The 18,046-nt window shown below is 43.1% G+C and overlaps 1 protein-coding gene across 1 annotated transcript; it reads left to right on the top strand.

Annotated features, from left to right (window-relative positions):
* The first annotated feature begins 3,022 nt into the window (after window positions 1-3,022).
* LOC104278013 (ras-like protein family member 11A-like) lies at window positions 3,023-11,574 on the top strand. Its single transcript, XM_009874855.1, has 4 exons — window positions 3,023-3,362; window positions 4,653-4,709; window positions 7,201-7,283; window positions 11,014-11,574. Exons 1-4 carry the CDS (start codon window positions 3,218-3,220, stop codon window positions 11,479-11,481), a joined length of 753 nt encoding a protein of 250 aa, XP_009873157.1. The 5' UTR covers window positions 3,023-3,217; the 3' UTR covers window positions 11,482-11,574.
* The last annotated feature ends 6,472 nt before the right edge of the window (window positions 11,575-18,046 follow it).

Raw genomic sequence — 18,046 nt, 5'->3', positions numbered from 1 at the left:
ATTGTTTTTCCAAGAGAATTTGAATTTTAAACATGGTTTTCTTAGCTAAATATAAGTCCATTGTGCACAAACAATGAAAATCCCTTTTAAAAACAATTCTTCTTCTACATGCCAAGGGTTATACAATCTCAAAGAGTGTGAATCCTTCTGCATGATTTAACTCAGTGAACAGACTACTCTGACAATGTAGAAAATCAGATAAGGATCAGATTTGAAACCCTCTGGCTTTGATTCTCTATCTTACTCAAATTCTTTCAGAATTAGAGCCTAAAAGTTATGATTTGGAGGGTGGGGAGGGAAGAGGCTTGAGAAGAGATTTAAAACTTTTGGAGAATATGCTGCTTTTTTTTTTTTTTTTCGCTAAAACCCATTGTCTCTGGACAGAGGCTTCTGCACGCAGTGGAAACAAGCTTTGGCTAGAAGCACAAGAAGCCTGGGCTGGGGCATAAGACATTTAGATGGAACCATATTAGCAAAGGAACTAGAAATCGACTGGTCTGCTTCCAAGATGCAGTCTAAAACTGCTTTCCCATTTGTTTCAAGCAACCAGAAGCCATCGCAGCTGCCAAAAGCAGCAGTGCAACATTTCCTCCACCGCTGGTCTCTCATTCCTGCCCCCACGCATCTCCTCGCTTGTGTCAGCACCAGCATCTGCACCAGCACACGGCAAACAGCTCTTCCAGCCTCTCCTCACGCAGCAGCTACCCCACGGCCCTGCTGGGCTTGGGTGCCCTGCCCTGTGCCTTCGCAGCCCCTCACACTTCTCTAGACTAAAGCTCACCCGCTGCCTTTAGGTGCGCTCACTCACTTGTGCGAGATCCTTCCGGAGTTTCTCAGCCCTGGCACAACATTTAGTTATGCAAAAGGACTTGAAATTTTGATTTTGTTGCCTCTCTTTTGGAGCAAGCCAGCAGACCTATGTTCTTCTCAGAATGTCTTTGCTCATATAGAATATTCTCCGTGATCTTGCTTAACTTATCTGGCTTTTTTTTCGTGGGCTGAAACTCTTCTGGCCACCTAGAAGCTGACAGATATATTACTGTTTGTTTTTATAGGAAGACTATTGTGATGAATACTTTTATATTACTCACCAACATATGTTTTTAATGGCAATGGTACCAAAGGTTCCAGCATCCTACACTTAGAGAGGCAGACAGTTACATGCTGCTGGCTAATCCCAAAATTTATAATGCCTCCTGCTCAGTAACGTATTTCCAAGTGCCCGGTTAAGTGACCAAAAGATTTTGAGCATGTTCCTATTCCACTTCGCATTTTGCCTGTTCTTACAAAGTTTATGTGAGATTAGAGCACCCTGGTAATGAAATTTCCTGAAAGAGATGTTTCAGTGTTTGAGTGTTTGCAAAAATTTACACCGGAAGATTTGAAAACACATCAGAGCCACGTCCCAAAAGACACATGATCTGGTGGCTCCCTCCCAGTACCATGGGCTGGGTAGCCCTCCAGGCATTTTATTCTACCTCTTCATCAGCTGACCGTCATAATGCTCAAAGTGCTTACACAGCACAAATGCTTCAGAAGTCCTTTTCAGAAGGGAAACAGAGCCTTAGAAAAGTGACACATCCATAAATCTTTGCAATCTCATGCTTATTCCACTGGACTGCACCGAAGCTGGGTTTTTCTAAAGCCAGTTCACGCTCAGCACAGCCTCTGCGTTCCTGGCGTGGAAATTGAGATCATTTGACAACCTGGCCCTCAGCGCTTTGGGAAGGGAAGACCTGACCCGATTTCCCATCCTGGCCTCTAAACCTGCTGGGGAGAACTCACGTGTACCCGGCGACTGAAAGCAGTGGCGTGAAAGCAAGCTGGGCAGCAAGTCTTTTCGGTGTCTGCAGCCCCTGCGTCACGGGCCACGGCTCCCTCCTGCCTGCCAGGGGTGTACAGAAGACAGGAAAAATCTGCAGCCTCAGGTCTCCATGATCTGTGGGTGGATTAGCTCGCGGTGCCACTTTCCGTGAATATCCACATCTCCCACACAGCGCGGCAGAGCATGTCTCAGAAGTACGCTGCCTGCGCCAGGCTCGTCTCTTGCCTCTCCTGCCTAAAGCTGCTCTGGCCCCTTGCAGACCTCTTTTGAGAAGTTTTTCTTAACTATATTTTCAGCATTTTCATTTACATCTGGTTTATATTATCTGCAGTTTCACTTAATCTGGCTCGTTCCCTCCCCACTGCTCTTCCCTTTTTCTTCCCTCCCCATTATCCTTGATAACTGAGAGTCGATTGTAGCTCGTGTACAGTTACATGCTGTCATCCCAACAGACCTTGCAGCCGCCAGCTGTCTTAAAACTATGCTGAGTTTTCCTATAGAAGCCATTCTTTCTTCATTCCCTCTGTCGGGCTCGCCCCACTGAAGGATACTGAGCCCTTCCCAAGTCTGCTGCCAGCCCTTAAATTCACTTTTCCATGTTTGGAGAAAGTGCAGTGCCCCAACCCAGTGCTAACCCACATTCCAGCGGACCATTAAGCCTAACAACATGTACAAACCAGTAGATCAAATGAATCCTGGAGGATACATATGTGAGCCAGTATTTTGGAATAACCCACAGCTGCCTGAAAACTAGAGGCGGGGTGGGGGGATTGTGTTTGTTTTCCTGAAGAGGAGTGTCCCATCAGCTTCGGCATTCTGAAGGGGCCCAACGGCAGGACACAATAGGACAGGGAGAACAACAGAGCCTGAAGCTGAGGCCAATTGAAAAGGCAAAGAAACTGGACGGGCAGAACGGGATTATTCAAAGTGGATTTAGAGCAAAGCACAGCGGTGACTGTAGCTCACGGAAAACACTACCGTGATGACCGTAAAACAGAAGAATCTCATTTTAGCAAACTGCCAAAGGACAGCACATAAAACAGGCAGCGGGGAGAGATAAAGCAGGAGTGAGGGAGCGCGTTGATGGAGGCACACGCCGGTGCCCGGCTGGAGGAATGTCTTGGTTTCACTTGTGATTGGCTGGGGAATGGAGGAGTCAGTTTTCACGGGGGCTGATCAAAAAGTTTCCTTTTGCTTTCCAAAGTTGCTGTCTGAGCAGAGGCATCGGGGAAGAGGAGGCCAGTCGCTCTAACATTCCTCGGGAAAGCTACTGAAATGAAATGAGAAGGCTTCTCCGTCCAAGGATATACAGCCAAGAACAGCCGCCGAGAAGCCGTTTCCCTTCTTTTCTCCCCCAACTCCTCCTGGGGTTGAACAGCTCTCCTTTCTGGCATGCGTCTCATCTCTCAGGATACTATGTCACAGTATTCCACTAACTTTCTCTTGCTCCCCATACCAGAGTATCCCGTGTTAGACTGCGTGCCCAACAAAATCATCAAGCTCGTGGTACTGGGTGGCAGTAGCGTTGGCAAGACAGGTAAGTCCACAGGTGCAGTTCATGCCTTTCCTTGCGGCTGTGCTTACGAGCCCATTTGCAGCTCAGATACATCTAGGGCTGTGAAAACTCTTTAACTGTTGCAGCTTGAAAACTTTAATTTGTATTGCCTTTTTTTTTTTTTGGAAAATGCATGAATAATTTGCTGGGCAGATGTGCTGTAGGTCTGTGTGAGCAGCCGACACGAGGTGGCAGTTAAGAGGAGAGGACTTTGTGTTGAGAGCTTCGTGCTCGCAAATGATTCGACCTGGTCTTGGGCAAATTATTTAACCATGTTTAAATTTCCACACCCCAAAAATGAGACTAGTGGTTTTTATTCTCTTGTTGTAAATGTTTAATGCTCTGCAAGCAAATAATAGTGTTATGAGATGTGTCTGCCTGTGTTATTCTCCAAAGGAGAGGAGAAGAGGGTAAAGCGAGCATTATTGGTTTTGAATCTATGGTTCATGATTTCAGAAATTACTAAGACCAAATCTCTTTTACTATCTCTGAGGTTCCACAGGACTCAGTAAAGTGTTTGTCTGTTTTGGATTTGAAGCAGCCACATTTTCATATTATTTTAAAGTAGTTTATTGAAGATAGTTGCACAGCCAATTTCATTTAAGGCCACTAAAGAGGTGACCTAGTATCCATTCATAGAAAAAATATAATTTAAAATTCATTCTGTGACAGAGTTGTTTGCAGAATAAACCCTTAACTAGGTGGTTTTGCAAATTATTAGGAATCTGCTGAGCTGAAAGCTCTACAGGAATGTAAGTTACTTGTGCGATGACAGGAGTTTAAGTGTTATAAAGTGATCACGAAAGGGGAAAATGTCCTAATCCAACAGTGTAGGAAAGCACCGTGGGCTAAAGTGAATAAGGTTTCATGAGGAGCACTGAAGATTTTCAGGGCTGGGAAGAATCATTACACCATCTGCCCACTTCCGACATGACACAAAGGTCTTAAATATGGCTTTGGGATTAGTTTCAGTTTACTGGCTTGTTAGTCTTTTTCTAAATTACTGCAAACCTCCATATCCTACACGGGAGAGCCACGCTGAATCTAAGGGGCAGTTTCCAGAACAAGTTGGGAAAAAGTCTTCATCAGGTATCACAGCCTGGCCCCAGATCTTTTTCTGTGAGAGAAGCATTTGCAGAATAATACGAGAGCAATTCAAAGATTAACTTGGTTTCATATGATACTAACTCTTCCAGTAAGATACTACATGTGTTCTGCAAAGATTGACTTTGGTTCACATTAAAGACCCACATTTTTTTCATTGTTTTACAGCCCTGGTCGTGCGCTTTCTCACGAAGAGATTTATTGGAGACTATGAAGCCAATACTGGTGAGTCTGCTTTCTACTGCAGGGCTGCAGATAGCTTGAAAAGAAATCTGTTTTGTGACTGGTGCATATTACAGGAAAGCCAAGCAGCGTTAGATGTCCATAAGGTGCATATTTTCAGTTAATAGCCTCAAGCTATGAAAGCAGTAAATCAAAAGCTCATTATTTATGATACTCTTAGCTATTTTTTTTCCCTCCAACTTGATGGTAAAGGATCAGAGTAAAAGCTTTGCTTGGGGACATACCTATACTAAAATGCAGACCCAAGGAACAACTTGCGTATCGACTAAACCGCGGAAACCCAATGCTGCTCTCTCTGCAACCCCAGAGAAGCCAGAGGAATTCCAAAGTACGTAAAAGGTGGTTCAGACTTTTCTCTGTGTGCTCCCTTTTTATTCAGAGGCTTTTATGACATGGGAGACTTCCAAATCAAAGTCTTCTTTCCGTAAGAAAGCAAAGGGACCATGCAAACCATTTCTACTGTATTTCTTGTTTAATCCTGACACCCCAGAGGAAGTGTTCATGTGAACTTTCTGTTCAAGAAAGTGCCAGCTGCATTGCCCAGCATTGTAGAAAGGACCTGTGTGCACCGTGCTCATACCTCCTAGCACATCCCCCACATAAGCCACCTCACAGTTTCGAGGTGAAGGAGCAGAGGATTCGAAGCAGTGATTGCTTCACTTCAGAGATGCATGCTGAATTTACACTGAGGAGTGAGGAGAGGAGATGGGAGTACAAGACACCTTTGATCTCTGCTTGTCTGATTAAATCCTTTCTGAGAGCTCCTCCTTCCAGCTCCCTCTCACTGACCCTAAGTAACCCCAATGGCTGCCTGCACTATTTCCCTTCCTTTTCCTTCATCTCTTCTATGGGAGACTGTGCATGCCTCACGTTAGACTTAGGAGCTCTGCGATGGATTGCTGCCAGAGACGTTGCTGAGAACCACATGCTTTTCTCATTAGGCTACCAGCCCAACAGCCATGCTGTAGAAGAAACAAATATGCCAAAAATAAGAAACAGGTGGCAGTGTATTTGTGATCATGCTTCTTGTTCACTGGGGTATGAGGCAGAGCACAGTCAGTGTCTGGAAGTACCTGCTCTTTGTTCTGCAATGTGTTACAGAGCACGAATAATATGTTGTCCAGTCTGGTTCAGGGGTGCAGAATCTTCCCATAAAACCATGCCATCTTTTCAGGTGAAAATCAAAAAAAAAAAAAAGAAAAAGAATCTCATAAGGGCTAGATCACCTCACAGAGTCAGTATTAAAACCCAGCACGATGATGTTGGATTCAGGTGCAGCGAACTTTGTGTGTCCACAACACAGCATGGTATCAGCTACAAGGAAGAAACCTAGCTCTGTCCCGGCTGAAACCTCAACACTTTGCCAAAACAGCATGGTATCAGCTACAAGGAAGAAACCTGAACACTTTGCCAATCTAAATTTCCTCACATCATAAATGTTTCTGTGAGCTCAGGTTCTTTTCCACTGGAATGAAGCACCCGTTTCCATGAACTGAAGGTGATTTTCAGAAGTGATCACGTTATCATCACTAACTGACCTCCCTGCTAATCTGAATTCCTTACTCTCCAGTAGGCGGGATTTCTCTATGCGTGAGCTGAAGTACATTGTTTTAGATGCAGCAGTGACAACTGTATTTGGACCAGACTGAAAGGCTGTACACAACAGCTGTGGATATAGCATTTCTTCACGTATCCATGTGACTTGTGTTAAGTTTAAAGTAAAATTGATGGCACCAATCTCTGAAGCTGTCCTTATCACAACTGTGGTTCATTCCTAAGATCAAAACTCAAGTTCTCGTTGTTGCTTAAAGCCACACTACAGTAACGAAATAAAATTCAAGAACAGGGTAGTGGTGGTTTTATAAGAGCTGGATCAGTCCTCGATGGTTTGAACTAGCACTTGGCCCTGAATATATGTGATTCAGATTAACCAGAAGTCAGATTCAAAGCATCCAGCCTTTGGGGATTTCAGCCAAACTCCAACTGCTAAGGTCACACAAATCCCAAAGAGCATCTGGGTGATGTGTATACAGTCACTTACTCTGTGTCCAAAACTGGAACACTTTCCTTTTTAAAAAGACTTTCAGAAAAATGCAATAGGAAACAGCTCGCTCCTTTTGCAGGCAACACTTGGATACCTTGGTTTGAGATTAAAAATATATGCAGTCCCTCTTTTAAAAAGTTAATAATATGAATTGAAAACCTGAATGAGTTTTACATACTCACTTTGACTACTTGACTCAATACAAAGAGCCACCTTTCCCAGGTTCCATCCTAGGCATACACTCAAAACATCCAGCAAATACAAAACCACTTTACTTAAGTAAACAACCACTCTGGTGCCATATCATTTTTCTATAAGCAGCTACGTATCGTAAGCCTCAAAAATCTGGATTTCAAGAGTTCCTTTTTGCCTTTGTGTACTCTTTCTGCTTTGTTACAGTCGCTGACTTTCATCTTGCTTTTCCACCAGGTGCTTTGTATTCAAGAAAGTTCACCATAGATGGGGAGCAGATCTCTCTACAGGTGCAGGATACTCCCTTTGTTTCACTGGAGGTAAAACATCTGCTCAGTGCACTTACACCACACTTAGGGTTTCTTCCTTGTGGCCCGCACTTCCAGCTCTGTGTAACTCCACGTATCAGCGGAGCAATACCAGGGCTCAAACCCAAATGAAGACTAATGGAGGTACCGGAAGCCCCACCAAAACAAACCCTTGAAGAGTTTAAATCAGGCTCCTTTAAGAGCTAGTTAAAATTAAGACAAATCTGTTTCAAAAACATAACTGCATCCCAAGCCTAAGTAGCAGTAAAATCATAATTGGGTCGCTCCTGCCAACTCCTCGGCTGTTTTATTTCCTGGCAAATGGTTTCTGTTCCGATACGGCAGAAATCTCACCTGCCCAGAGGCCCAGCTGGCTCAGCTTAGACCTTCATTCCTTGTTTTTAAGGTATTAGCATTTATCTACACCCCATTTTCTATCAGTGTCTTTGATAGTCTAGATTGAATATTTGACTAGGAATCTGTTTCTAGAAATAGTTTTCCAAGCAGGATCTAAAATTAACAATGTCTTTTTTTCAAAGATCTGCTTCACATGCAGAACAAGAGGATGAAAATACTGTCAAAGCAACAGAAAATGTAACGAAATTTGCTTTTAAATGAATGGTGGAAGGCTCATGAGAGTAATAATTCCTACAGGATAGCTGAGATTTCATGAAAAAATTAAGTCACCATCTAATCTAAGCTTCTAGGTTTGGCCTTAACCTGAGTCTAAGCTCACACTTGGCCAAACATACGTCTGGTTAGGAACACCACCTTCTCACTCCTCCTTCAGGAGAGCCCCAGACAGCTTTCTATACCGTGTTCTGTCTGAAGAACTGTTCTGTGCTGCAGAACTCTTCCATCCTGAGCGTATGGATAAGCAAAGCTCCCACAGCCTCACTTTCTGTTCCCGTTTTCTCTGACGACTGGAAGTCGATTCAAGCGGGAACCTTTGACAAAGCTCCACACTCTCTGCTGCTGCTGAGGACTCCTCATTTGCTCTGGACACTAAAAAGCAAACAAAAGCTGCTGTGGAAGTCCTCCAAATATTCAAGTGGGACTTACTGGTACAAAGGGCCTATGCCAGCTTGCTTAGGGAGGTCCTGCAAAGAGAAGCTGTGGGTGGTGCTCAGGCACAATTGGGACTGCCTGATAAACACTTAACAAAGGGAATCCCCTCTCTGTTCTAAGCCACGGAGAAAGGAAGGGGTGAAAGAAAATAATTCCCTCTTTCACACCAGAGACATGTTTATTTTCCAGTTTTTGCTGTTTTAATTAAAACCGTGCCCTATAGTTCTGTGACTGTAAGCTGGAGCTCCACAAAATTTAGTAATGCCAACAGCTGAGGTTTCTCAGTCAGAAACGATTTTAAGTTAGTTAGGAAGGAGTTTCATTTTCTTTGTCCCAGTCAAAGGTCTGCACTGTTTCAACAGTTCCCACAGACACACTTATCTAAGCCCATATCTCTGTTTGCATTAAATGATGTATCCGAAATCATTTGAAGGGACTGTTCCCAAACAGGACTCGTCAGGACTCCGAATAGGTTGGATTTTCTGTTAAAATCCTTAAGGAGGAAAAGAGTTTCTTGCACTCTGCAGGCCGAGCACAGCATTTTGGGAGGAAGTCATGTGGAATCACTCAGGGTTTCTATCCACACCAGAAATGTTAATGTTTGAGAGAGAAACAGAAGCAAACAGAGAACTAGTTTTGTTAGGTGATTCATTGCTGCTCGGTCTATACACTGCGTGTTTCAAAATTCATTCTGGAGCAGAGATTTTCATTTTAAAAGTAAGCCATTAGCCTTTGATTTTCCTGAATAAAGCATTCCGTTGGGGATTATCCGTCCAGCTCACTACCGGGTGGGCCTAGCTGGAGTAACTGAGAATTTCTTCTCATTAGGGCTCTCTGAATGTGCACCTTCTCCAAAAAAACTTTTAAAACGCTTGCCAGAGCAATTAGTTCTTTTTCTTCATGAAAGGAGTTTGCCAGTGAAAAGAGACGAGCAGGACATAAAGGGTGGCTAATTATCTACAGATTGGGCACAACCCAGACACCAACAGCGCAAATTGCCCTTCTTCCCACAGCCTACCCTGTCCCGCCTTGAGTTTGCACTCATTAACCTTTTAAACAAGGCTGCCAGGGAGGATCCCTCTCCCTTCCATGTGGGACTCTGTTGGGGTTTGAGGTTTGAGGGTTTTGGGAAAAGAGAGGAGTGGTAAGAGCATCTGTTAACCGATTTCAGCGCTAACAGGATTTAGCATTACTCTGAGCCAGCAAGGGCGAAGAACTGCTGGGTGTGATGAGCCCGTGCCTCTCTTGGCAATATCGAAATATTGACACATGGCAGTTACGCAGCAGAACTCCTGTTGGAAGTTGTAAGCCTAATTTATACTCCGAGCCTTCAGAAATTCTGCTTCCTTCCTCTCACAGCAAAGCCTTGCTGGTAGTCCTTTGTTTTGCTCTCTGATCTGCCATAAAAGAACTGATTAGTTTTACTCATTCTTTTCCACCTCTGCTTCCTGAAGTTAGAATTTATAACTCATATGAGGTGTCTAAAGAAAAAGTAATCTGTTTTGGGAGATTGCTGAGCACACACAAAACCTGTTAAAAGGAATGAAAGCAGCAGATAGGTATTCTATAGATAAATAGATAATAGAACATATGTTCTCATTTTCTTACTGAAGTTGATGAAGATTTCTTGAATAGAATTGAGCAATAATAATAACAAAAGTTTGGACTCTGCATTCATGTTGTTGAACTCCCTCTAAAATGCTCTAAAGTCTCTAATTCCTACCAACTTCCTCAAGAGCTGAGTAATGAATATGCTTACTGCCTCGCTGGATATGAAAGAAATTACAAAGTTCCAGAAAGTCTGTAATATTGACAAAAAGGTCAGTTCTCAGAAGCCAAGCACACTGGCAATAACTGCAGCAGGGAGCTCCCTATCTGGTCAGGTTACATGCCAGCACGGATAACAAAGAGCAGAGGATTAGCTGAAAATAGCTAAAATAGCTTGAAAAGTGAGCTGCTCTCTTTCAAGTCTCCCACTATCGTATTCAGTTTTAGATTTCCAGCGCTGTTGATTGTTATGGCTGCCTGAGTAGGAGTGGCGAGGGCAAAACAATATCACAAACCCTCTGCGGCTCTACAAGTGAGCAATGAGATTTCACTTCATTTTCACTTTCAGTAATCGGTTATTTGTAATAAATTGCTTTTTCTGCAGGAACTTTGACTATCTGGAGACCTACATGGCAGAAAAACCTGTCAGGCTTCACCAAACAGAGTCAGTGAGAAGCCCAGTCCATGGTGATGTTGAATAGAGAATTGAAAAAAGCCGTAAAAATCCACCTTGGGGGATAGCCGTAGCGACAGTAGCGTGACTCGTCTGCTGAACTAAATAATGCTCTTAACATGCCCATCACAATTTTACCCCCAATAAAAGCACGGGTTTCTGTCATCCTGGTTTAATACAACAGAATATGGAACAAGCTTTTCAGTATCAGTCTTTTGGCCGTTCTCTCTGACCCCTCTCTGCTCCACGTTACTGCTCTCTGTAATATGTTCCTGACACAGTGGAAATTTCTCCTGCCCCTGGTACTTTCCCTGGCAGTCAGAGAAGTTTCTGCCTGTAAAGTTAGAAACGACCCTGCATTAAAGCAAAGCTCCGAGGAGCTAACAGCGCTGTGTGACTGTCTGCTCCCTGTTCTCAGTTTTCTAATCTCATACCTCTTGGTTTTGACGGCAGGATGACACCGACAGCATCTGCTGCCAAGAGCAGATCAACCGGTCGATCTACTGGGCAGATGGCTTCGTTTTTGTTTACTCCATCACAGACTACGAGAGCTACCGAGTCATCCGGCCCCTGCACCAGCACATCCGTAAGATCCACCCGAACGCGAACATTCCCCTGCTGCTGATGGCCAACAAAGGAGATCTCCTGCGAGCCAGGCAGGTGTCCTCCAAAGAAGGGCTCCAGCTGGCCAGCGAACTGGGAGGTACCTACTATGAAGTCTCAGCCCGGGAGAACTGTGAGGGAGTGCATGAAGCCTTCCAGCAGCTTTGCCAGGAGGTCAGCCGGATGATCGGGAGCTGCAACGGCGAGAAACGAAGAGGCCTCCACCTTGTCCGACCCAAGTCTCCAAACATGCAGGATCTAAAGAGACGTTTGAAACAGGCTCTGACTTCCAAAGGGAAATCGGCCACTACGCTTTGATGGAGTCGACAGAAATTGTTTCCCGCAACCCTGAAAAAAAAAGGCAAGAAAATAAGCTGGTACTAAGGGGCATCGCTGAGCATTCAGGTTGTGTGAGAGGCTCTTTCATTTTGTCTTTACACCATCCTTAAAAATCCTCTGCTCAATCAGCATTGGAACTTACGGAATTTGCTCTTTGGGGCAAGAATTTAGAAACCGTGATTTAAAAAATAGATTGTCCCAAATGACTTCCTTTTTGAGAGGGACACAGGCAAATAGTTTAGTCTTAAAATGTGGATTTTATTAATAAAAATAATTAAATCCTACTTTTAAGAGAAGCGACTTTTCCTGCAGATGGTTGTATTCCCAAACATAGGCAGTAAGCTACAGTAAGGCATGAGTAGAGTGAAGTGAGCTATACTGAGCAAGCAAAACTTACCAGATTTGCTTATTCATACGACTGGAAAAGAAAGGCAAAAAGTAAATGAAGAGAATAAACAGTGAAAAGTACTGATTTAAATCTTTTATATTGCAGTTAAGAAAGTGTTCCCAGCAACTTGGGGAATGATCTGTTTACACACAAGCTTTAGCCTTACGGTGTCACTTTAAAGGGAGATTTAAAAAAAATCACTATTTGTCAGATTATTTTTCTTTGGATGCATACTGATTGTTTCTGGAAGTGATTATATGGGCAAAATACATACTCGTAGCAGCATTTTGTTGTTGGTTTCTCAGTGGCGTACTTCGCATTTTTCTGTAGGTTTCCTACATGGCAATGAGAGAGGGACAAATAGAGCAGCGTGGTTTAACACCTGCAAAAAAATGGATTGTATTAATCAAGAGCAAGGAGGTGACTTAAAACTATTTAATTTGGGTTTTTATTTTTAAAATAGTTAGATTTCAAGCTCGAGATGCTGTTTTAAAGAAACAAGGCCTTCACATAAAGTATATTTAATTCATGAGACTTTTTTTAAAAAAAAAAAAAGAAGAAAAGGTTTTATGACGCCAGAAATTTCTGGTTTTGGGAATCCATCGTTTTGTTCTTTGCCTCAAGACCAAGACTTCACTCAATATCTCGCAATGCATCCACATCGCCCGTCTAGCGATACCCGTTTCACTGGCAGCATCCCAGTGCGCCGTGGCTCAGCATGTACGAAGGGATTTGCAGCTGTATCCTGTGGGCTGGCCTGTTCTACGGCAGCGGTAACAACAACGTGAAGCATCCATCATTCTGTTCTCAACGAGAGTGGCAAGAAATGGGGTCAGGCCACGTTAAGAGTCAGGATGCGACAATCCTTGCTTTGCACAGACCATATGAGCAATTCGCGGGACCAGGAAATGAAGGGAAGCTCAATGATTTACACTCAGGAACACAGAAGGGAAATCCCTGGTTTGGTGGATGTAGAAAAATACTCCTGGATGCAGTTTCAGCTGGCGATACTGAGCTAAATCAACCTTGTACTCATTATGAGCAGCAAATCTACAAATTGAGTCTGATGAGTATTTATATAGCTCAGGGCTTGGAAATGTCTGGTTCCTTTTTTTTTCGTCTGTCTGTGAGACACCTCCAGTCATGATTTGCCTTGTCACCTGGATTTGCTCTATCTACAGCTCACTTTCTGTTTTATTTATTGTTTTCCACAGCTGGTCATCTGAGAATGTCTTGTGTTCTGATTAATCAAAACTTCTTTTATTCACACAGAACTGCACCTTTTCTAAAAATTAGTTTCAAGTGGTAGTAAGAGGGGAAAAGGAGAGTTAGATGATCCAAACAGGGACTCTAACAGTATCAGAGAATTTCTACTTTAGCTTATTGTTAATGAACAATTTCTTGTTTGAGCAGTGTCTTTATTTGTTGCAGGCCCTTCGGTGTGGCACAGAATTTCAATATTTTAAATTACTAATAGCTCAGCTCAAATATCAGATCTAAAGATTCAATAACATGAAACAGAGAAAACAGTTTGTGAGAGACGCACAACCTGAAAACCGTTCACATTGGAAAAACGATCACTGATTTTGAATAGCAATTAAATATTTTACCATCCCAGTACTGTATAACGAGGGCTACGTTTGCTGATTTGCTGACCACATTTGTTTTCATAAGAGCCTAAGAGAATTAGGTGCTTTAGCTTGTTCAATTTGTTTGTAACTTACTCTTTCAGGCCTGATCCTTTCCAATTTGGGAAGAAAGTTCAACAAACTTCAAGCCTGTCAATGTTTTATTTTTAATAGTGATTAATAAAAACATGCAAGGTCTTTCCTGAGTTCTGTATAAAACGGCTCCTTTACATCTCACATCTTTAAATGTTCCTTCTTTATACTAGCCTAAAAATATTTTTTTTCCACTTCTTATAACCTAACTCACACCCCTTTGAAAGTATACACAATTATTCCTACATTTGTACTCTTACGTAAGTAAGTGTTCCCACACTCCTGCAGCACTGGTTTGGGGTTAAATAAAAAAAGTCTGCACTTCAGCTAAGGCCAAAAAAATATTGAAACGTTTAAGCCTTCTCCTAAATACTAACATGTGGCAAACAGTTTTTCTGCCACAGAAACTTGAATATAGCGTTTCCTTTGTTCGTTGACCAGCAATACAAATCCTGTAATAGCTTTGATACTGGTTTTAAGCCAGGACATACCATTTACAGAAGACAATAGAGCTCAGCGCTTTTATGAGCAGTGCATACACCACTGTGCCACTGAAGCTAAGCAAGGCTGAGGAAGGAGAACGGTACCACGAAAAGCAGGGAGAATAGAACGCTGTAGAATTAAGCGTCTAAAAATAATCATGTGAAATATCAGAGATTAGTCATGGAGAACCTAATCCTGAATTAGAATCTTCAGGCTGCCAGGGAAAAACATGTATTCTGCTGAAGGTTTAAAATTAAGCCTCTAGAGAGAAGGTACTTGACATGAAGTTGAGCGAGAACAAGAAAAAAGGATCTGAGAGTGGAATGGATATCAAGGCCAATTCGTTTCTCAGTGATATTGGTTAAGTCCAGATTAACTCTGCTGGAAGCAACAGCATCGAGCTGTAGAATTCACTTTCCCCACCCATCTCTCTTCATTCTCCTGAGCAGTTTAAATCTTGGGCACCATCTGGTTTTCAAGATGGTTTACAGCTGGGTTTACTTGGGCACAAAGCAGTTGAGTGATTTGCCCCAAGGTTACACAGCTGAGCAAGTACTTGCGAGGAACTCCAGAACTGTGTCCTTTGTAATTAATTCCCAACTCTTTACAATAACTACCAGACCGTACCACCTCCCTCAAGGTACGCACAAAGCACAGTGACTTGTGTTACATAAGAACATAATTAAAAGTTGGAAAAGGTTACTTAAATTACAAGCTATGTTAGGAACTGGCTGAGCAAAATATTACTGACGTGCTGGCACAGGGCACAGTCACAGCAGTACCTAGAGAAGCTTACGAGTTATTGGGGATATCTGTAAATGGTTATTTTCTGCAGTATTGCTGTCAGATGCATTTCTCACACACTTCCAGTGGTTCCCCGTGGAAATACAGCGTGACTTGGGAGACGGGAAAACCAGGCTCCGTTTTTAACGTTGCCTGTGACTTGCTTGATGATCTTGGCCGGATCTCTTAATTGAAGTTACGAGGAAGGAGATTGCCACATATTTGCTACACACGTTGGCATCTACAGGGCAGAGGCAGCAATGAGAAATAAAGGATTTGCCTGCATTTGTAGTAGGGATGGCTTAAATCTTCACATCTCAATTCAGGTCTGGATTCCGGATTTGTTTCAATCTCACATTTACATTCGGAGTATGAGAACAAAAAGAAAAATTTAGATCTTGATTTCAAGGAAGAGGTCAGACAGAAATATTTGTATCCAGGGTATGTGGTTCCTCACAGGATTCACGTCAGCCGTACAGATGATGAGGAAAGAGTAACCTTCTGAGACATTGAAAGAAACTTAGTTGGTACCAGCAAGCAGTTGCCTGATTGTTTTACAAGGCAAACTGGAAGGCTGCCACCTTATTGTCACTGCTGGATTTCCCTCTGCCCACTAGCAAGCCAGAAGACTTTGGGTCAAAATCACACTGACTCTGCTTAGAGGTGCAGCTCTGTTTGCAGAGCCAGCACGTGACCCTGAAGCAGCAGAACATAATGACATATTTGCTAGGATCTAGTTGTTGGTGTATTTTCAGAGGTCTTACGAGCTGTGCCTCTCTCCTTTGGAGCTAGGATGGGAAAGCCATGCAATTCCAAGTGAAAAGAAGGATGTCCAGTTTCACTCTAAAAACCTGAAAAGCAGGGACAATGGTGCTAGAAAAGATGATCCAATCTATCACCTCTGAGACAAGACAAGACTCTTCCTGTGATAATTTTTCACCCCTGTTCCCACCGGGCCTGCCCTTTCTTGTCCCTCTCTATTCACGCTTTTGATCTCATCTGCTTTAGCAAGCAAAAAGTTCTGCAATTGTTCTTCCTTTTGCTTAGAAACATATTTTTGGCCATTTAGTTTAAAATTGATTTCCAAACATTGTAACTCCAACCACAGTTTACAGCAAAAGAAGAGTGTCTACTTAGCCTTTCGACCTTATTTACCTAAAGCATTTTCACGCCTATCCGAATGAAGTCTGTACAACTCTGTATTTAGACAAACGTTTGAATTCATGCCATTTCTCCCCAAGTGCTCTCACTGGCTTAGCCCAGTGTTGCCTCCACTCGTTTTGTGCTTACAAGGTTGAGCTCATTTGTGTTGGGTAGTTGTTGCTCACTTAAACCAGCTTAGTTCCTGTAAAGTTCTGCTGCTCTTCACTGAAATCTCTTTGGTTTAATTGATCAAGTTCTCTCCTCTAAGCAGCAAGTGGTAGATGAGCTCAGAACAGCCGGTGATTTTCTGCTCTGTCAGGTTTTTGCCCATTATTGGAGATTTCAGAATAAACAGGAGCATGGAGAGTGACGCGGCAAACCACGTTCTCGTCTCCCTTCATCTGCCAGCCTCCTTTGGTGACAATAATTTTATCCATGGTGAAGTGCACAAAGTTCATCCTAAATGACAGCGTTTCAGCACAGGTTCCTACAGATGGAAAAAAGCCCCGAACATGAAGCAGAGGGATGAGCTGATAGGCTCTATAAACCCTGGGATCCAATTCATTCAGGAGCTGTCATACCGATCTTCTTTTCCTTAGAAGATACATTTTTTACATTTTCCTTTTTATCCAAAGGGGTTTCAAGACATGGCCTCTGGATCTCGTCACACAGACACTTACTGTCTGCTCTGCAGCAGGTCAAGGGGAAGCTGCACATTTTCTAAGTACGATGGGTGAAAGTATGCAAGCCTTGAGCTGTTATTATGGATGATTGTGGAGACTGTTCCTAAGGATAATGTTTTCCTTCTTTCTGGGCAACAATGCAGAATGTTAGCAAGCGGTAACTGGTCATCTTGAAAAGATATTAGTTTTGTTTGCTGAATCTGGAGACACGCTGTACCTTCTCTGCTGGTTAGAGAGCTCACCAGATAAGCAGAGGTTGGGCTTTTTCTGATGTAGCCTTTGAACTCTGGCAAAGAGTTCTTTGACTTTTTGACTGTGATCCAGGTTTCCAGATGCTTGCAGGAGCCACCAACTCTTCACAGGGTTCTGCGTTGTATTTCACTTCAAAACTCTCAATATTCTCCTCTGCCCTGACGAAAAGGTGAAACAACTTGGGAATGTCACCCTGAAGTGCAGCAGCCTGTTCTCTTGCCTCTGTATTTCTGATGAAGATCATGGGTGTCTGAGCTGGTTTTACGTTTGCTGAGGACTAGAACTCATACTCATGCACAAGTGGGGAACCAGAATGCAGGCCTTGGAGAGCCGTCAGCATTTCCCATCTACATCCTCTCAGAGGAGCGGTGAAAACCTCACGGCCCCTTCACAGGCCAGCCCCTGGGGTCACACTATGCCTATGTCAAAGTCACTTCTTCTAAAGGACTACTGCAGTATTGCCGGACTCCACGCAGATGCTGGTACAGCTCCAGCAATGAATGGAGGGTTTGAGTCGCCATTCTCATCCACCCTTTTAACTGCCAAGACCACCTATGAAGTGCAGAGTCCAAAAGCTAGTGCCAGATACCAGATATATCTGACTAGTGCTCATCAATCTGTGCTGGAGAGCAGTAACTGGCTCTCGGGAGAGCCATAATTTGCCAAAAGCGCAGCTTTGAGACTCCAAAATACATATTTGTGTCAGGACTGTGAAATGATACATTTTATATGTAAGTGTTATTCTGCTAGCATTATTTATTAGGCAGCTTTAAGGAAAGCCAGAAGTTTTGTTTCTAAATCCTCAGTGCTCATCATTGAGATTCCTTGTTTTATCTATTTTTTTATTTTTAATTTTAGCCATTCGCACTTATGAACCTCACACTGGGGAGTGAAGCGAAACAAATGGAACCAGAGGTTCATCTTCGTACAAGTTTGGCAATACGTATTTTGCCCACACTGGAAATACATCCCAACACGGGAAGAACCAAGAAACACGAGTAGGGCTGAGAGAAAATGTTGAGTTTCCAAAGCTTGGACACACCTCAATCCCTGCACTGTGGCTACTGGTAAGAGCCCCAGGTAAGACAACA

Source organism: Apaloderma vittatum, unplaced genomic scaffold (genome assembly GCF_000703405.1).
Source record: "Apaloderma vittatum isolate BGI_N311 unplaced genomic scaffold, ASM70340v1 scaffold23538, whole genome shotgun sequence".
NCBI lineage: Eukaryota > Metazoa > Chordata > Aves > Trogoniformes > Trogonidae > Apaloderma > Apaloderma vittatum.
This window is presented reverse-complemented; position numbering and strand designations above follow the sequence as displayed.

Bases quoted from the DNA above. Each gene is read 5' to 3' on its own strand.
- LOC104278013 (XM_009874855.1), top strand. From the start codon at position 3,218: ATGCGTCTCATCTCTCAGGATACTATGTCACAGTATTCCACTAACTTT. The intron at 3,363-4,652 runs GTAAGTCCACAG...ATTGTTTTACAG, and splicing joins CAGTAGCGTTGGCAAGACAG to CCCTGGTCGTGCGCTTTCTC. The intron at 4,710-7,200 runs GTGAGTCTGCTT...CTTTTCCACCAG, and splicing joins AGACTATGAAGCCAATACTG to GTGCTTTGTATTCAAGAAAG.